Genomic DNA, 20311 nt, shown 5'->3' with positions numbered 1-20311 from the left:
CATTCCTGCAGCTCCAGGAGGAAGGAATCTGGTTCTTCAGCTCCTTTATGATCGTGCTGCTCCACGTCCCACGTCACCTGTGCACGGGGGCGGAGTCCCGACACGAGGGGTTAAAATAAGAAATCACGCGCAGGCAGGTGGAAGATGCGGCGACGAGGCTGTTGGTAAACACAACGTGCGCATCATGGCGAACTGCATCATCAACCATGGTCTCACCTCCTTCATAATGGTGAGTTATCTGCACTCACGCGTCAGGAGTCTCCGTGTTTGAAGCATTAGCGAGAATTTACCCACAGTCCTTCTTTGCGCACAGTTGATCTTTACGCTCGGGGGAAAAATGTCCAAGTGTCCAAATAATCTGTGAGCGTCAGTGCCAAATCTTCTTCATGTAGGATTAGCATTCCCCAACCTTGTGTGAGTCTGTGTTGATGTTGTGTTGTGGTTTGTGTGTGCAGGTGGTCTGGATGGCCATCAACATCTTCCTGTTCCTCTGGTTCTACTTCTTCTATGATTTGGGGGATGACTTCTACTACACGCGGCACCTGTTAGGGGTGAGTCCGGGGGAAACCCGCAGCTCGGCCTGCAGAGGAACCGGGTCAGATGTGGTTCATTGTGTGCTCAGAGGTTTTACTGAAGCAATAGTGCTAATTCAATAAAGCAATATTACAAGTCCTGCTTTCTACAGATATTGAAGTATCAGGAAAAATGCCCCTTAAAGTATTACTACTTAGTGTTCTGCAGAGAAGTTATGATATATGATTAATAGATACTGTTGTGCTGTATAATATGATTATATTTCAATTGTTAGAAACCAGTTTAAAATAATTTAATTCTGGAGGGACATGATGATCATTTGGAAAAGTTCTGTTCTCTGCATTTTTCTCTAGTATCTGTTTTTCCTCTTAAAAGTTCAATCTTGTTGCCTTTCAGGTTTATTCAAATTAAACTAGGTGTTTATCTCTCTTTGGTGGAACAAATCAGAATTCTGAGAGACAAACCAAAAATAGTGTGAGACCACAATTTTACTTGATTTATGGATCATATGTGTGATTTCTTTCAGTCCGCCTTGGCCTGGGCCAGAGCTCCTGCAGCCGTGCTCAACTTTAACTGCACGCTGATCCTGCTGCCGGTGTGCAGGAACCTGCTGTCTCTGCTCCGCGGCTCCTTCATGGTAACATCATGTAATAACATATCAAACCACGGAGCGACGCCCTGATTAGTAAATTTGACCCACAAACTAGTTTGACCGCTGTGCCTGAAACACAACTGTGATGATTCCACAGTGACACTCCCTGTCTTTCTTTTGTATTTATACATTTCATAAGCCATGTTTCATTCTAATGTTTGAATAGGGTTAGGTTCATTTGAATGTTACTATATATTACATTTTTTCAATATTAGACGCTACTGTCATTAACATGCAATCCCAGTGTGGGAGGCTTTAAGAGCTATTCTGTGATATTTCACCACAAGATCATCAGCTTAATTAATAACCAGTTAACGGTATACGACTGTAAAATCCCCTCCGGGTTGAGTCACCTCACGTCTCATAAGAACCACCTTTGTGTTGGACGCAGTGTCGGTGGGTCTTGGTGTTCCTTGCTCAATGTCTGACTTTCCACTTTCCTCACTTCTTTTATCTCATCAGTGCTGCGGCAGAACAATGAGGAAGCAACTGGACAAGAACATCAGTTTTCACAAGTTGGTGGCGTACATGATAGCACTGATGACAGGTGAGACCATGTTTATTGTTTGAGATGTGAAACAGATTGACCTTTTCTTTCCGCATTCTCCTACCCACGCTAGGCGGGAAAAAACCCGGTCAAAATGCCAAAAAGGCTCATGGTTAGATTTAACCAAAAACTAATAATAACTATTAATATGAAACTTTTCAAACACACTTACAAAGTGCTTGACTAAGAAAAACAAACAGTTAAAATGAAATGGGAAATAGACAAACAGCTCTGGTAAACAGAAATTCTTAGTTGAAAAATATGACAGTGGCTCACACCAGCTTGGTTTCCCTCGGGCAGCTCATTCCACAGCTTCAGGTCCCTGAGTGCAAAGTGTCCCCTCTGGTTGATAACCTGGTCTCAGTGAGACATACCTCAGGCCGAGGCTCTTGAGTTAGAAGGGTCCTGAAGGCCTCAGATGTGATCTTAAAATTCTAAAACAGATAATGAGCCACTTTACAGAGGTAAAAAAAAAAGTGTGATGTGAATTCAGCTGGAAGCCGAGCAGCTGAGTTGAGAACACTCTGTTGTTGTTTCAAAGTGTGTTGCTTACGACACAAAAAAGGTTGTTGGACTTTTGTAATAGTCAAGAAATAAGAAAATAAAATCAGGTAAAACTGCTTCTGGAGATTTAAAAAAAGGAGATTCAAAAACAAAAAATTTGACATGTGACAAGCTGCTCTAAACATGAACTGCTATAAAACGGGACACCAGGAAATTTGTAACGTCACACAGATGTAAAACTGTGATTCACCTGCATAACATTGAAAATAAAACTATAAAGTATGCAAGGATTACGGGAAGGAAATACAGTACGGCCAAACCAAAAGTGACCCCAGACTCGTTCCCTGAGGAACACCATACAGTACATGACTGTTTAAGAGTGTAAAATTCAAACCTGAGGAGGAAATTGGAAAAGATAAAATAAAAGTTTTGTTTGAGATGGCGCTCATGTTGATGAGTTATGACTATTATTAGATTATAAGACATGAATCTGTTTCAATGATTCTACCCCTGTGTAATGTGGAACCATAAAATAAATATTGTCCCAGGGTGTATTTAAGCTAATTTCCGCTTATTTCTTGCCAAAGATAAGAGGAAATCTGGACCTTGAGTTCTGCAAGTGCACATTTTTATCTGGGAAAATACAAGGCTAGGGATTTCTATTTTTCAATTTCATACGACTGTCATTAAAAAATGGCATCTGTGCAAAGGACTGACCATGTAACACATCTCCTCCCTGTGCTCCTGCAGCTGTTCATGTGATTGCACATTTGTTGAACGTGGAGTGGTTCACCAGCAGCCGACAAGGTATTTACGACAAACTCAGCACGGCTCTGTCCAACCTGGAGGACGCAGGAAACACCACCTACCTGAACCCGATCCGCTACACAGAGGTAAGTTTCATCCTCTTATTATAGTCAAACTATCCCAATGAAATACAACCAACTCTCAAATGTGGAAAATCTAAATTATAATCTCATATTTTCTTGCTTTTTCTCGTTTCTTATATTTGCGTAAAGACATTTTTACAGTTTTACCCATGTATAAAAATGTTGACATCACAAAATCTTTATTTATCCCACACGGATGGTAAATAAAAACAAGCTGTAACCAGAAAACAGCCATGAGAGAATTGTAATGGAGTGAAAATAGCATTTTTTGTTCTTTTGTGGAATTAAATTAGAAAGTAATTTATCTTTTGACCAAAATGTTCAACCTCAGGGTGGAACTGGAATAAACAATCAGGATAACACTGTATGTCTGAGAATTTTTTTTACCAATTTATCTAATAGTTAAGATATTTCATTCTGGATTAAAGTGGTGGACAAGCTGACATTGAAGATATTGAATAACAGCTTATCTTGCAATGTTAGAGAAATAATAAAAACTCCTGGATCCGCACCAGAATGTTACTGGTTCTCCCCTGACCCACACTGCCTCCTTCCATTAAGTTGCACGGTAATCTGTCCAGTAGTCTTTCAGTAATCTTGGTCTTCCTCTTCATCATGTAAACAAAAGTCCACATGTCCAAGTTCTTCTCTGTCTTCATCTTCTTCTTCCTCTCGTGTCTCAGAATCCGCAGCAGATCCCGACCTACTTTGTCTTCACCACCATCGCCGGCCTCACAGGCGTCATCATCACGCTGGCCCTCATCCTCATCATCACCTCCTCCATGGAGGTCATCAGACGCAGCTACTTTGAGGTCTTCTGGTACACACATCATCTCTTCATCATCTTCTTCGCTGGTCTCGTCTTCCACGGAGCCGGGTAAGGGAGGGGGGGGGGAGACGTGGTTTTGAGAGCTGTTGTTGTTGTTGTTGTTGTTTTTGCGAGCTGGTCTGACTCCTTCGTCTCCTCCGCAGACGCATCGTGAGGAGCCATAACTCGACAGCGCACAACGCCACCTTTTGTAAGGACCGCAGTGACGAATGGGGACTGATTCCTGAGTGTCCTGTCCCTCAGTTTGCAGGAGGAGAACCTGGGGTTTGTGTTTTTTAACTAAGCACAAGAAAAGCATCACATGATAACAGTAGGTTATTTAATCAAATTTTTCTGTCTGTTTTTTCAGACCTGGAAGTGGGTGATTGGTCCGATGATCCTGTATCTATGTGAACGTCTGCTGCGTTTCATCCGCTACATGCAGAGAGTCGAGTACAGGAAGGTGCGTTCGATTCGCGACACGCCTGCCGGTTCGCTGGGTTACTCTGCAGCTTCGAGTTCTCTAACTCCGCTCCCTCCGCTCCACAGATCGTGATGCGGCCGTCCAAGGTGCTGGAGCTGCAGCTGGTGAAGAGCGGCTTCAAGATGGAGGTGGGTCAGTACGTCTTCCTCAACTGCCCGGCCATTTCTCAGCTGGAGTGGCACCCGTTCACCATGACCTCCGCCCCCGAGGAGGACTTCTTCAGCGTGCACATCCGCTCGGCCGGAGACTGGACCGACAAGCTCATCGACATCATGCAGAAGCTGCCAGAGGGAGCTCAGGGGCCAAAGTGAGTACAAAGAAGAGACATGTCTTCACTATGCAGCCGCTGAGGTTGGAAATCAATACTCTTTACCTTGGGATCGTGTTTGGAGGCAGCTCTGTCCTTTTTTGTGCACTTTTTAAGAGAGAACGATTTACACATTCACAAAAATAAATTTGGTTGTTCTGAGATCATTATAAATCAGATAATTCCGCAGACGCTCAAACGATGATCCTGCAGGGTTCCACGAGGAGGAGGCCATGTTAACACAGTACAATTAAACAAATAAAACCAACAAAGATAAAGTTTGAAACTTTTTGGGGAATTACAGGAGATCTTTCTTGAGGCCCTGTTGTTCTTACACAGAACACAAACAAATGTGAAAAGAAAACACATGCATTTTTTAATAAAGTGGATTTATCTTCATTCCTACAGCGTTCGAGTGATGAAATTCCCGTTAAAAATGCCGTAAATGAACAACATTAAACTCGGGACTCCACCAGCTCTGTTTTTTTATTTTTATTTTTAACACAATGCCCCTTTTTGTAACTACTAAAACAAACATTTCTCACAAACAACTCTCTGGTTGTGCTTTAAACTTTTCAATCTAAATCTCTTGATTCATTTCAGGCTCCTGCACAGATTTAAGTGAAATCACGTTGATTCATTAGTTTGCATAATGATCCACAGAAATTACATTAATGTTTTTAATGTTAAAATAATATTGACACCTTCAGTGAAAATGTCTCATCATTTCAAGCCACCGCTGCAAATGTCAGCTCAGAAAAAAACAACAGCGACACAAGATCAGTGAAGTGCGGCTTTAGATCGCATCACACAGTGTCACACTTTGTCCAAATTGTTATGGAATTTTTCTTTGTTTGTATTCCGGGGAACTTAAAGACTTGTTATCGGCGTTAAGAAGGGATGTTTCCACGATACGGTCGAAAGCTGCCGAGCTGCAGCGACTTAATGATCCTCAAGATGATTGTATCACAGCTTGTGTGTAATAAAAGCCGGTGAAGGGATGAGCTCCGTGAACCAGCTCAGACTGTTCATGTTTGTTTGTGGCAGTAAAGTGAAATTCTGCAGATCTGTCCCGATAAATATACACAATTAATATAGACATTTTTTAATATAGCTGCTGATTATACAGACAGATGGAATTTGTTCCCTTCAAGATCCAGGATATATTCCCTTGAAAATCTGTGAATGTTACAGAAAGAAAGATATATCTGCCCCCTTGGCTGGATCTTCACCAAAATTCACTGTTTTTTTTCAACAAAAAAAAGGATAAAGACTTTTTAATCAATGTTTTCTAGATTAACTATTGTGGTTCATTATATGCATTTTAAAATATTTATGTATATATATATCTTAAATCAAAATAATAGACCATCCAGTTTCTTCACTTCACTTCACTGTGTTTCCCTTCCTGCAACTTCCTTGTGTTTCATAGACTCGTTCATGGTTTAGTCTCTAGTTCTTCCCACCCCCCCCAAGTTATCTCATCATGTCCTTCATCGTCTGTCCTCAGGATGGCTGTGGACGGTCCCTTCGGCACAGCCAGCGAGGACGTCTTCGCCTATGAGGTCAGCATGCTGGTCGGCGCCGGCATCGGAGTCACCCCCTTCGCCTCCATCCTCAAGTCCATCTGGTACAAGTTCAAGGACTCCAACCCTAAACTGCGCACCAGGAAGGTAAAGACTTCCTCGTGGCGTCACCTGATACTGACATTTACACCTGAGCATCGATTTCACAACAACACACGGCTGAGACTGACTAGCGTTCGCCTGTTATTGTCTCCAGTACAAAGTGTGTCTGTCAACACACGCCCACGTCGGAGGATGAGTCACCAGCAGCTCTGTGAAAACCTTTTCTTTTTAACTAAGAGGCTCATTGTTCAACTGTCCTGCTTTCTCTTTCCAGATCTACTTCTACTGGCTGTGCCGAGAGACACACGCCTTCGAGTGGTTCGCCGACCTGCTGCAGGTGCTGGAGAGAGAGATGGAGGAGAGAGGGATGGGGCAGTTCCTCACCTACAAGCTCTTTCTGACCGGATGGGACCAGAGCACCGTGAGTTCACGAGCCACACGTCACGTTACTCAAGTCCAAAGGAATTCTTCTTAACCCGGGGGCCATAAATCAAATGTCCAACATCCCTGCGCAATTCCCGAATCTGTAAGGTGCACTGGTCAATGTTTGCTCCACAGCTTTGAGCTAAGACACACATGACCTTTACAATCTAATGACATCATCCTTGAGTCCAAGTGAACATTTGTGGAAATTTGGTGGAAATCCCCTTCCGGCATTCTTAATATATTGCGTCCACAGGAATGGGACAGCTGGAAAACCCCCAAAACATAACTTCTCCTTAGGAAATATTGTCAGTACTGCAAGTATGTGACAAGATTATTTAAAAAATAATGAAGAAACAGGTGCATGTCAGGATCAGTGGATTCACCCCCCCCCCACAGTTAAAGAGCAAAGTCCAGATAAGTAATGTCTGTAACTCTTATTCTTCTCTCCACGTCGTCCCAGGCCTATCACGTAAAGGTTCGCTTCGACGAGGACACAGACGCGGTGACCGGACTCAAACAGAAGACTCAGTACGGCAGACCCAACTGGGACAAGGAGTTCGAACAAGTCCGCAAAGAGAACCCCACGTAAGAGATTTATATACCTTTTTAAATTGTTATAGAATTGTGTCCGATGTTGGATCCTTCCTGCCCTGTAACAAAGCTTTGTATAGAGGTGGGACACTCGGCTAACCTTCATCTCAGGTTAGCCAGTTGATGTCTTGAAAGGAAATAAAAGTAGACAGTGAAGTTGAAGTTGTTGGAAAACTTGACGTTTGTATTTCACATGTGAAGAAGGCAGCAGGAGAGCGTTCGAGGGGTGGGCTCACTTGGACATTTTATATTTGCCAAAACTTAAAGGAAAATGTTCGGAGTTATGAAGAAACAACAACGAAGGGTCACAGCAGCTTTTTCGTAAACACAAAAGATGGACAGCCACAAATATAATCTTTGATATAAGAATTAGTTTGGATAAAATCAAACTTAGAATTGAACTTAAAACATTAAATAAAAGGAACTTAAATGTTTCCATCGCTGCTATTGATGAAATTTTCCCCATTAAAAGTTTGGCCTCTGAGATTGAACTGTCCCTCTGTTTGTCTGGCCGACGTCCTCAGGTCCGTGGTGGGGACTTTCCTCTGTGGCCCTCCAGCTCTGGCTTCCATCCTGGACAAGAAATGTGCCAAATACTCAGACGTGGATCCTCGGAAGACCAAGTTCTACTTCAACAAGGAGAACTTCTGAGCAGAGAGCCGCCAGGAGAGAAGCATTTCGTTTGCTGTGGATTAAATGAAGACGAGTACTGGTGACGGAGCTGCCGGACACAGGGCACTGGGTGTGTTTCAGCACGATGATGATGTTGAGGCGCGGCGTGACCTCATTTCTGCAGCGTCCAGGAAATGATGAAACTATGAATCCTGACCTCAATGTGCACTTGACTTCAGACTCTGTGCTGTCAATTACACCTGTAATCTCACTCTATCATTAACCCTAAATGGGGCAAGCTTTCTTGTTTCGAAACAATGGTTGATTATAACCGGTGACGCTGGCTGCCGTTTCCTTATTAACAGAAAGTGAACCAGAAGGAAGTTGTGGGGGTAAGTTATAAATACTGATGTGATTCATTTATTGCCTTTGTTGAATCATGTTTAATAAAAAAAATTCAAATCAAGAGATCCTAGTATTTTTTTGTTTTTATTGACAAAACAGCTTTCGGGGGGGGAAACGAATGAAACTTACTTTTCAACATTATCCGCTCACAAGTTTTGCTTATTTTTTAATCCAAAAGCTCCAACTTGACTCTTTCATACAGAAAACAAACCATATGATAAAAAAAACTATACAACGTCCCAGACTGTAAGAAAAGGATTCTTCAGATGTGTTGAAGCTGCAGGGGACAGGGTTCGTGTGGAGCCCTGAGATTATAAAGGAAGGAAAACAGAAATCATGAGTTACTCAGAGAGGATTCAAGAACGTTTCCAAAAGGTTAACGTTTGAGTGACACGAAAAAAATTATAATTAGAAACTCCACCTGACGTGGGTCTTTGTACGTCGGGTCTTCATGGTGCACCCCCCGCAGTCTTCTGAATCTGCTCTTTGAGGATGAGAATGCTCTGCCGCTGCTCTGGGGGCAACATGGCGATCTGTTCGGGGGTCAGCTGCAGTACCTGCATGATCAGGGCGGCCTAGAAAACAAGGGACACTTTTAGGAGGTGAAAGTTGTACGAACCGTTCAATCAGCGGTGAGATAATAATCCAAATGCACTACTGGGTTTAGATTTTATTTTTTAGTTCAGTAAGAACCTCTTTTCTAATATTTACAAAATATACAGCTTACGTTTGAACTACAATAATAATTTAGTAATTTACATGCGTTGCAGTGATAATTCTGAAATGAAAAATGAGTTTTGTTATATAAGTGAAGGAAGATTAGCTCGTCTTTTGTCAGGACGTCGCGGCTCATTTAACTTCATGCATCACAATATGAATTTGCGTCACGTTATCTTCTTTACAAAATCAGTCCACACCTAGTTTATACACAACCAGAAGAAAAGGAAAACTTCCTCTTTATATTCTTTGGAAACAGGAAAAGTCAGAATTCCTTTTGTTGTTTTGTAACACCAGAAAATTCCAGCTTCGATTACACAAGCCCTGTTTTGTCCTTCAGGTTCACAGGATGACAAACCGCCTTGTTGAATCCCTCTGAGGGGATTCAACAAGCTGCAGATGGACACAGATGATGTTTACCTGCTGGTTATTGATATTTGTGTTACAATGCCTTTGTCCTTTCTTTAGTTTTAGACATAAGATATTTGGATATGATGATGAAGGTAAGTGAGTCTTGGAGCAGTTTGTCAGAAAGCTAGGGAGTTGGGTTGTGACACCCACCTTCTCCTGGTCCTGTGTGGAGACCTGACTCTGACCCGGACTGAAGCCGCCGCCGCCCGATGGAGGAGCACCAGAACCCTGCAGAACACACACAGTCAGTCTGCACTCTTCATCAGGAGGGGGACAATTACCTCAAACATCTTTCTTCCCTCAAGAACTCTATGATTTTCACAATGTTTTAAATTGTATGTGAAGTTACTGTTTATTCAACCGGGATCTGAAGATTTAAGGGTCAAGTGAGGAAAGATTAGGATTCGCTGTAAGAAATTAAATATAGAATTTGTCTACTGCAAATACACAGGAAGAATACATTTCGACAATAAGACAATAGAAGTAATTAAAGGCAGTGTAGTTCCTCATCAAATTTAAATAATAAATATAGAATAACCACAGAAACATAAGTGATGTGAAGATTCATCTGACTTGTGTTGTAGAGGCTGTGCTTAACCTACAGTTGGTCCAAGAGATTATTTTGTAACAATCAAGACTTGAATGGCTCTGAATCCTCTTCACAGCAAAACTTTTGAATCACATTAGCGGCAAACATTAAAAAACAGCCATGGCAGACTGAGACACGGGGAGTTGCTGTTACCGGTCTTGCAGGTGGAGGAGCGTTAGGACCCATGCTGTGAGAGGGGGGGCCTTGCATTGGCCCTGCCATGGGAACCCTCTGCGCAGCAACTGGCCCACGCGTGTCCATCGCCCTTGGGTCGCGACCTGCAGAATGAAACAAAACCCCACCTGGTTGAATACTGAGTGAACCACTGGTCTGTACATGAAGAACTGAATATGTGATCTGCTTCTACACACATGTAGACGTCAATGTCAATAAAGATAAATGAGGGAAGAAGTGAATTCAAAGAAATAGACTAGTCTTCGTTGAAGCGTAACCATAGTGGCAGGAAGAGAAAATTAGGTCTGAAACTGCATCTGAAAATAATTTAAACTCCAATAGGTTTGGGCTTGGCGCGTTTGCAGAGCAGTTACCTCTGGTTTCCATCGGAGGTCCCCGTTGCTCCATCATCGGGGGCCCTCTTGGGTCACCGATCATGTTCCGGGGTTCACCCATGGGTGGGCCCCTCATGTCCATCGGGGGTCCTCTCATATCTGGAGGGGGGCCACTTGCCATCGGGGACATGTGTACAGGTGGGGCTTGGTGTTGTGGCGGAGCAGCCATGTAGCCGCGGCTAAACGGGCACGCAAAAAAATAACGACAATCATTTTTGTGAAAAACAAAGCCGGCGAGTCACTGAGAGCTGAATTAAGTTACTGGAAATGGAGCATTTCCTTCTGCTGCTGCCAGGACATACACTGCAACTGATACAGGGTTTCTGAGGCCAACACTGAATTTAATACTCAAAACGTTTTTCAGGCAATGTGGCATTTATGGATGTGACAGATCCAAATCCTGAAAGAGGGAGACAGTGAGGGAGACATGTGGCAAAGAGCCGGGACGGTATTGTCTGTACTCTGAGGCACTTATATTCAAGACAAGTCAAATTGTCTCTACTCCAACAATCAACACAACCAGTTGAGTTATCAATGAAATGTGAGGTTAATTTAAATTCTTACTTGGGTTCTATGACCTCTCCAGTGACAGACAGCAGAGTTCCCCCTCTGGGGTCATTAGGACCATCACCCAGCAGGCCTCTGGGGGGGATTCCGCCTGGTCCTGAGAGCAGATCAAAACACATATTCAACAACACGAATACACAAAGTTAAAAGGCACGTCTCTATTCACTGACCAGGAAATGATTGATGACTAATCCATTAAATGGGCTGGAATTCCGAGCAAGTGAAACCACACAGAAAATTATAAAGAGGTGAGTGTTTGCCAAGGATGGAGATATATGGTTTAGAACAATCGTGATAAGTAGGGAACAGTAAAAATAGCAAACTGCCACAGCCCGACAACACAACAGGAGACATGAGGAGGAGCAACAGGGCAGAAGAAAGAAGGAAATTGTGTCGACTGTCAAATTAAAGGGAGGAAAAGTTTCATATCACGTATCTCATGGTGTAAAAACTATCCCCCCACAGAATCTGACATGAATATTAATCTGGTGATTACAAACAACATCACAGGAAAATAGCCATGAAGTTTGATTTTATAAGATGCAGAGACAGACTTTTCAGGATGTGATTCATCACTGCAGCAAAATCCATCTTTCATGAAAAAACGCCAAAATCTGGCAGAAACTAGTACAGACAGAGGGGAATCAAAATCACCACATGCTCCTGCCTGGGGAGAAAACAGGAGTCATCCCTTCACAAGCACTGCAGAGGGACAGGGACAATCAACTATCAGCCCGAGTGGACAACCTGCTGTGCTGAGCTGATGAGGCCCCCTGGGGAATTTTCAGCCTCCTTCACAAAATCCTAAGGTGCAGACGTGGACCGAGGTGAAGTGCTCTCTTTAACTGGCGACCTTCAGGCCGTACAATGCAGTCCGACCTGTGGAGTGCTCCAAGCGAAACCTGCTCCGTCTGCACCGACTGGCTTGCATCCTTAAGGAGCTATTTCTGCACGTGACATATACGTGTGCACTTTGTCTGTCTACGGTCCGTCAACGGCGACAGTTCTGATATCAACCCTGGCTAAATATTTAAATCATAGAATATTTACCTCAAGTATCTATTAGAAGTTTGTATTTTCTTGTTTCAATTACACTGCATATCCATCTCTTGTCAGAGAACTGTCTGTGCTAATTAAATCATGTTTCTTGCACTTCTCGATTGACAGCTCCCCATCAACTAATTGCAGTACTATTGTCTGAGGAATCTGTTGTATATTTGTATTTCCTATGTGATAGTACAGACTAACTGATGTTCCACATGAATCTAGTTGCACGAAACGGGACAAGATAAACAAGTATCACTTTACAATGAACTAAAAGTCATGTGAATTTAGAACAAAGCGATTAATCATCCACTAATCACTGCATGTCAGTAACACCCATTTAAAATAAAAGCGTTTGGCTTCAACAGCAACACAAACTAAATCATGCAAAGACACTCCCAGCCCAAAGTTGTATTTGTTGCATCGCATACAACCATGACATTCTGCTGCAGCTACGCTAATACTCTTCATTACCTTTGTATAAACAGGCTCGATAACGGCTTAAATGTCTTAAGGGTTCATATGAGATAAAGTGGACGTGCATTCTAAAAACCTGTACATCCTAATTTCAGATGTGCTGTATGTTTAGACAGTGGCCGCTCAATAACCGTCCTACGACCGGACTGAACTGAGGGAGGATAGTGATACCTGGAGGACGCTCGATGGCCGCCTGGCCAGAAGATCCTGTGGGAGAATGCTGAAGGTTTCCTGAGCCAGCAGTAAAGTGAAAAGAACAGGAGACACAAAACTCAAGAAAGCAAAGCAACACTGACAAGTTTGAAGCATGCTCATTTAACACACATGCACACACAGGGTTGTATTTCTATCTTGGTGAGGACACTCATTGACATAATATATTCCCTAGCCCCCTTACCATCCAAACTAAGTGCTTAACCCAAACACTTACCTAAACCTCATTAAAACTCTAACCCTATAACAGCCCAAGTGAGGACTAGCAAAAATGTCCTCCCTCTGTTGGGTCTATAGTTAAATTAGTCCTCACAAAGAACTACAAGAACATACACAAACAAACATATTCAGCTACACACACACACACACACACTTGAAGAGGGGAACTTGACATTAGACAATATAAAACCAAATTTTTAGGGAAAATAGAAAGTTTCTGTTCTAGATCCTCAAGAGTTGATTTGACAGTACATCTACTAATCGCAGGCCTCTGGTGACACCTAGTGACTCCAGTGAGACATTACAATATAAAATGAGGTAAAATTATGCATCAACTATGGCAAAAGAATATTTTTCTGTATTTTACCTATATTTTTTGGGTGAACTTCAGTTGCGAATGTGTTTTAAAAACATGGACTTTTAAAGATGTAACTACTTAATTAAAGAGAAGTTGTAACCACTGCAATGGATGACTGTACCTTTGTTTAAAATAATTCTGAGAATCCATGATGGTGATTTCCCAGATCACAAACCGGACTTTTTCCATATTCATCATTATCATTATTTGACACTAACAGGGTATCAAATGTTGAATCTCAACAAGTCTGAAGTTTAATTTGACCAAAAATATACAGCGTCGCCTTTTTTATATTAGTAAGAAAAACTTATCTTCAACCTACAATTCTTATAAACCTTTTACTTCTTATCAGAGACAATAAATCAATAAAGGGAAAATTAAAACGGACCAATGATCAGTTTGTGGTCAAGTGAGACAGATGCAATGAAACACGCTGCACACTTATCAATGAGCTCAGTGAATGATATCTGGAACATAAGGATGATGCTTTCACAACCAGTTGAGTTGCTGATGCAGCTTGATGTTTACCTGGAGGTCCGACTGGTCCTGTTCCAGGTCCCGGACCCGGTCCAGGAATTGGTCCTGGGACAGCACCCATGTTGGGGGGTTGCATCATCTGAGGGGCTCCATTAACATGCATTCCAGGCTGATAATATTCCAAAAATTTAAGAAAAGAAAAAAAGAATAGAAATATCATAGTACACAGCAATAAATGAACATATATTCCTTATCAGAGCCATTTTTACAGAAACAATCCTTAATGTTGTGATTTGACACGACACAAAAAAAATTACAAGGCAAAGTTTACCTTTGATCAACTTTATTTCATCAACATGTTGAGTAAATTATAACACAAACACGACAAACAGTAGCATCACTGTCCAACACCATTTTCAGTTTGTGATCAAATGTACTATTTATTACCCAGCACAGAACTGTGACGTGTCATATTTTCGGGCCAAGTTCAGGGAAGTTTTGTGAACGTGTGAAACTGCATGAAAGTGACTACTCACCAGAGGCTGGGGCTGTGGCAATGGCATGCTGGGTTGTATAGGAGGGGGATTGATCGGCGGCCCTCCTCCACTCTGTCCGCTGGGAGCCAGAGACTGGACTTGGGTTTGACGGTGGAGCATTTTCTGTATACGGAGCAAATGGACAACTAACATTTATCGCTAACATTTATCGCTACTGTCGAATGACAAAGTCGCAGTTGAATAAAAGTAGGATTTAACTAATCTCTTCATTCTCAATCTGGCTTCTCTCACCAAGGCTATCTCAGGGTCGACGATCCTCATGACCACCTGGGCCTGCAGCAGAGCGTAAGACAGCTGAGGGTTCTGCAGCAGCATGTTCCTTGCCTCCTGGGGACTGTTCTGCACACACAGCTGGAGAGAGACAAAACCACATTGTCACCAAACAGAATCTGGTAAAATGATGTTATAATCAAAATGGAAAACATCAAAACTGGCAGAAGAAAAATAAACATCATTGCCACGAGAGATGTTTTACTTCTTGACAGGTTGAAAACAATCTCTTTAGACTTAAGTTGTTTGTGGACAGGTGCTGCAACCGCACAGAACATTAGACAAAGGCAACAATATCGGTCGCATTATGATCAGGAGCTCAAACACCCGCACTCTGATCAGCATGTGGTGCGGTCCGACTGACACAGGCTTCGGTGCACCAAACACTTTTTCCAGTCAGGAGAAAAATGTCTGCAGTGTGTTGTTTCTTTGAGCTTAATGAAGCAGACTGCCAGCTGTGCAAAGATAAGGCCTCTCTGGCAGAGCTGAGAGAGACAGGCTCTGCACAGCCTCTGTTAATGAAAGCGAAGGAAGAGCATTTCCATAATGTTGTCATCCTGCAGGTGATTCAAACAGAGAGAAATGCTTGTGCACATCTTTTCTTGAAAAATAAAAGAGAGCAAGCAGCAGGAAACATGCAGCCTGAGAATGTGCATTTGTGAAAAGGAAGATTACAATAGCTTGACCGTGAGTCCTCATTAGATATGTTGTTTATACAAACATTTTGCATAATAGCGACATTATAATATATATAAATGCCACAGATGGGCCAGCTCCAGAGGTTGGGTCATACCTAACTGAACTGGTAAGTGAACCTCTTACCATCTTATTTAGAGCTTGGAAATTGCTAAATTAATCAATTGAAATTGTATAGAAGAAAATGAATGGAAAGGAAACTGTCTCCATTACTGTGAGACCAGTATTATCCTGACAAAATGCAAGAGAAAGCAAGCAAAGCAAACCAACCTTCATCTGTTTCATGAGTTCAAACATCTGCTCTGGAGGCAGACTGGCCACGGCTCTGCTGATGGACTCCGGGGCCTCCTCTGTCTGCACATGTTCTCCATAAGGCGACTCAATAATAGGGGTTCCTGTCCCCAAACCTGAGCATGAAAAAAATTTCAGAGCACTGTAGATATTTTACAGAAATCTTCTATTTGAAAGGAAATCAGCACCTCTGATTGAAAAAGTGTAAAAAAAAAAAAATCATACGCACACATACTTTTGAGCTCCTCCTTGTTTTTCTCACTGGCTGCATTGTCAACACGGAGAGCCCGACCGCTGAACTCTCTCCCGTTCAGGTTCCGCATGGCACTGAGGGCCGTCTCCTGGTCCTGATATTCACAGAAGCCATATCCCTTCGGCTTGCCTGTCTCCCTGTCATATACTAACCTGAAACCCAGAGTGACGATGACAATGAGGTCAATCGCCACTTTGCTGAAAGTGTACCAACATGAGCTGGCAAGGTTCTTCTTCAACTTTGAAATACAAAATCTTAGGAGCTTGAACTGGCGATTTGACCGAGAAAGGTCTGACATTAAAAAGAGAACACTGGTTCATAGTTGGACTCTGGTTATAAGGCAGATTAGACTTCTAAAAGGAAAAGAAGAGGATGACACACACTGAAATTGTTCACATTGAATATAGCATGTAACACATAGCATTGAAAGGTAACTCAAACTAATGTGTTCTAATAAAACAGTCCTGTAAGTAGATCTACTTTCATGAATCTTCTATTGTGTAAAACTGCCATAAAGAAGTATTAGGTAAAATATGTGATACTTCAGCAGGATCTTCAGTCAGTGGTGCTGTTGCATGGTGTTCCTATTATACTGTGCACACCAATAGAAACAGTGACTCCAGGATAACCACCACACATCAGACAAGCATTTTCTGTTGATAGTTTTAAGATGCAACTCAAGACCTGTCTCTATGATCTTGCTTTGAATAAATAATATAATTTTTTGACAACCATTGCTTTTGTTTATTTTTTTAACTTGTTTTATACCCTTTGCTAGATTTAAGCGTTAATTCCTTAAGTCTTTGTTTTATTGCTAACCTGTTCTTATTGATCTGTTTTATGTAATTTTAATGTAAAGCACTTTATGTATGAGAGGTGCTGTATAAATACAATTTATTGTTATTATAGTTAACGCTTTGTGTACTTAATAAACTGATAACTGAGTGTATAGATAAAAATCATGAATCGTGCTATGTGAGGAGAAAACACAAAATGTCCAGGGAAACACAAAGGAATACACGTGATATTGATATTCGACACTTTGATCGAGTATATTATTATTTATGAATTGAGGTTTAAGTGCCCAGTGTTTGGATGATGCTTCTCTTTCACTCACCTGAAGCTGACAACGAGTCCCACTTCAGAAAATATGTCTTTGAGCTGCTCCTCTGTGGCTTCATACGGGATGTTCCCCACTAAAAAATACATACAGAATTATAAGTTAAATTCACAAAGACGTGACAATAAATAAAATACAACTTTCCAGTTTTTATTTCCATGGCAGTGTAAAGTTTTGACTCCTCGTTGTTTTCGGCTAACGGCGACACTAGCTTCGTTAGCAAGCGTCCATTCATCAGCCGCTTCTTTATCGACTTGTTAAGTGTTTAATGGATTGAACAGGAGGAACCGGAGGGAGCACCGGGGCCGGGGGACTCACCAAACACGGACCGTAACGACCGGTCGACGGCTGGGTCTCTGTTGGCGGCGATAGCGGCGGCTGCGGCGGCGGCAGCTGCAGCGGCGACGTTCGCCATTTTGAGGGGGACAGTAAACGATGCGACACCAGGAAGTGGGAAGGGGACGATGTCCGTCAGTGCGGGAGGAAACGGGTCAGATTTATTTAAAACGAAAACAGCATCAGAGTGGACATTATCCGCTAATTGTGTTTTAAGATTGAATATTTAATATTTAAGATGAAATAAAAATCGATGGTGGTCGTTCAAAAAGTCAAAGGAAAGAGTTCGAGCGGTAGGAATGTAGATGGCGCTGTTGTCCCGCTCGAGTGGAGCCCGCGGACCTGGTGTCGACGGACTGACGCGGCTGCGGTGCTCGAACCAGACAAATGGCTCCTGGTGAAGAGCTGGTGAGTGTTTCCTCACGAGTTAATCATCTGTAACGTGTTTACTATCTCCCGTGGTTCACTCGCTCTCTGAGAGGAGGCGACGGGGGCCGGTTGTCTGTTGGTCTGAGGGGAGTTCTTCTAAAGTTCTTCATCAACTCTCTTCTTTTCTCTCGTCAACATGGACGATAAAGATAGAACAAGTAAATACATTGTTATTAAGTCAGTGTTAAGTTAGTTTACTCTGTGTTTAGTTTGCTAACTGTGCTTTAACGTTTGAAGTTGAAAACAATTAAAAAGTCAATTTGCTGCAGGTGTTTTCAAACCCAGGTGTTATTCATACAATCTAAATGTGCTAATTTAATAAATGAATGCGTATCTGATTAATAACAATACCCCCCCCCCCCCTTGTAATTAATCACAAATCCATTCATTGATCAATCTTTCATTTTCTGAACATTAACAACCTAAATTAGAAACATGAATCTTGAGTTTGTGTCCTTTACCAAAATACAATAATATTTGTAGAACTTATATTGTACAAGTATGTACAGTACAAGAATAATAGGGAAACATACGAGGGATGTTCACCACCTTGTACTATATTCTAACATATGTAGCAGATCAAAACAGTATTGCATTAATATCATATTCATTGAATTAAATCTTTAAATATTTGCAATGTAAATTATTAGCAAACTCTTCTTTACAGTGACGAGACTTTCATCCCAATGCAGTGAACTTATTCTGGATTTGATTGAGTTGTTATCCTCTTGTGCTCTTCGTTCGAACGTTATATTTGCTACTCGATGTCCACATTTCCATCGGGTTCACAAAAGTATCTATCTATGTTATATTTATTTAAAATCTAAATGAACATACGAAATAACTATGTCAGTAGTGTAGACGTTTCAGGACGGAAGAAAAAATACTGGTTCCACTGGGGCTCGAACCCAGGACCTTCTGCGTGTAAAGCAGACGTGATAACCGCTACACTATGGAACCAGATGATGGCAATGATGGGTGTGATTCCCTTTATAAATATAAGACGTGTGCTGGAGATGCAGGGTATTTTCGCATACGACCAGATTCCGTGTTTCCGATTCGCTGAACGCAGAAAACACCGACAGTCGCAGCGCCACCCCGGACTCACCTCCCCGTCTGACGGCTGCGATCCACAGAAACAAGCTCCAGTGAGTCACGTCGCTCGGTTATTCACCTTTTCCCTTCACCCTAAAGCTGCCGGTGAGTTACCTTCAGCGGAGACGAGGTCATCGTCCACGTTTTCGCTTTTGCAGCGGACCGATCACTCGGCCCCCGGCAGCCAACATCGAAAATACCCCAGCAACTGAACTCACCTCAGCGGACGAGTCGCCTGCACGTGTCCGTGTCTCTTTTTTAAAAAGCGACCTGGTTTATCCTCTTAGCATAAAGCAAGTGTGCACACGTTTTGATTTTATCATTATGAACTGGTGGAGACACTGTGATGCATCTTTATCAGCTTATAGGCCATTTACGACTGGAGATAGATAGTTAAACACAGGATGACACCTCAGTGTGGAAGTTGAAGACTGGATCCAGTTAAGATTTGACCCCATTTAAACTTTTACGTTTCCCACAAAGTGGTTGACAAAAACTGCTACTGTGCTGTTTAGTTCGTGTTGTTTGTTAATGTTTGATATTTTACAGCTGAGACACAGCCCACCTCAGAGGTTTAAACATTACACACCACTGTGTGTGTGGTCTTTAGTCGAGCAAGACAACATGGTGGAGAGAAACAACATAACGCGACACGTAGTATTTCATTGAGTTTACATATCATGTGAAGGAATGTGTAGGCTGATGCATCAACAGCTCTAACGTCTTGTTGCTTGTGACCCGTATTGACCCAGATGTTTTCTGACCTACACGTCGTCCATCGGCCACTTGTCAGCTTTTTTACATACAAGGTCTTTAGTGTTACTTGGAGTAAAAGGAATACTATGGAAAGTGGATTTAGTTGATGAATATATATATTTGAATCTTTAGCACTTGAGCAATACTGATATGGATTTTTGTAGCCCTGGCCTATACCGTTATAAGGGAGTTAAAACTACTCAGATACCGATATATAGGTCTATACACTGCTGAATATAAAGGGTACAAATCAGTTAAGGTTCAGAGACATCAATCTGTCCGTTTCATGAGCACAAGTGATTGTGAATCAACTTCAATTGCTTTGGTGTGAATTAAAGTGACAACAGGTGCAATGGAGGCAAAAGCACGACAACCCTGAAAAGGGGAGCTGTGGTGGCCACAGTCATATGCTCTCCTTATCCGTTCTGACTGATTCTTCTCTAGTTTTGTGTTCTGCTAGTGTCTTTGTCGCTACTGGT

General features: G+C 42.1%; 2 protein-coding genes and 1 non-coding gene across 5 annotated transcripts; 1 reads left to right on the top strand and 2 right to left on the bottom strand.

Annotated features, from left to right (window-relative positions):
* The first annotated feature begins 110 nt into the window (after nt 1-110).
* nox1 (NADPH oxidase 1) lies at nt 111-8451 on the top strand. The gene is made up of 13 exons (XM_062393791.1): nt 111-229; nt 456-551; nt 1061-1171; nt 1649-1733; nt 2988-3130; nt 3811-4004; nt 4100-4220; nt 4306-4398; nt 4485-4726; nt 6237-6399; nt 6629-6775; nt 7241-7365; nt 7896-8451. Exons 1-13 carry the CDS (start codon nt 185-187, stop codon nt 8020-8022), a joined length of 1692 nt encoding a protein of 563 aa, XP_062249775.1. The 5' UTR covers nt 111-184; the 3' UTR covers nt 8023-8451.
* A 2-nt stretch (nt 8452-8453) lies between these two features.
* cstf2 (cleavage stimulation factor, 3' pre-RNA, subunit 2) lies at nt 8454-17824 on the bottom strand. 3 transcript variants are annotated; one of them, XM_062393793.1, is made up of 14 exons: nt 17535-17824; nt 17214-17292; nt 16079-16248; nt 15823-15959; nt 14818-14937; nt 14566-14688; nt 14081-14198; nt 12934-12993; nt 11239-11338; nt 10654-10853; nt 10259-10383; nt 9667-9744; nt 8810-8963; nt 8454-8693 (listed from the first exon to the last, which is right to left on the bottom strand). In XM_062393793.1, the coding sequence occupies exons 1-13, from the start codon at nt 17629-17631 to the stop codon at nt 8838-8840; spliced, it is 1533 nt and encodes a 510-aa protein (XP_062249777.1). In that variant the 5' UTR covers nt 17632-17824; the 3' UTR covers nt 8454-8693; nt 8810-8837. The 3 variants fall into 3 exon arrangements, with proteins under 3 accessions (XP_062249777.1, XP_062249776.1, XP_062249778.1); XM_062393792.1 differs by having other exon boundaries at nt 16073-16248; nt 17535-17707; XM_062393794.1 differs by lacking the exon at nt 12934-12993 and having other exon boundaries at nt 16073-16248; nt 17535-17695.
* A 1044-nt stretch (nt 17825-18868) lies between these two features.
* trnav-uac (transfer RNA valine (anticodon UAC)) lies at nt 18869-18941 on the bottom strand. Its single transcript has one exon. It is a non-coding gene; the product is annotated as a tRNA-Val (tRNA).
* Between the last annotated feature and the right edge of the window lie 1370 nt (nt 18942-20311).

The sequence above is a fragment of the Platichthys flesus genome, chromosome 8 (assembly GCF_949316205.1).
Source record: "Platichthys flesus chromosome 8, fPlaFle2.1, whole genome shotgun sequence".
In the NCBI taxonomy this organism is placed as follows: Eukaryota; Metazoa; Chordata; class Actinopteri; order Pleuronectiformes; family Pleuronectidae; genus Platichthys; species Platichthys flesus.
This window is presented reverse-complemented; position numbering and strand designations above follow the sequence as displayed.

Coding starts and splice junctions, on each gene's coding strand:
- cstf2 (XM_062393792.1), bottom strand. CDS start 17,631: ATGGCGAACGTCGCCGCTGCAGCTGCCGCCGCCGCAGCCGCCGCTATC. Junction 14,938..15,822: donor AACTCATGAAACAGATGAAG/GTTGGTTTGCTT, acceptor GTCTCTCTCCAG/CTGTGTGTGCAGAACAGTCC. Junction 10,384..10,653: donor ACCTCCGATGGAAACCAGAG/GTAACTGCTCTG, acceptor TTCATTCTGCAG/GTCGCGACCCAAGGGCGATG.
- nox1 (XM_062393791.1), top strand. CDS start 185: ATGGCGAACTGCATCATCAACCATGGTCTCACCTCCTTCATAATG. Junction 230..455: donor GTCTCACCTCCTTCATAATG/GTGAGTTATCTG, acceptor TTGTGTGTGCAG/GTGGTCTGGATGGCCATCAA. Junction 4,727..6,236: donor GAGGGAGCTCAGGGGCCAAA/GTGAGTACAAAG, acceptor GTCTGTCCTCAG/GATGGCTGTGGACGGTCCCT.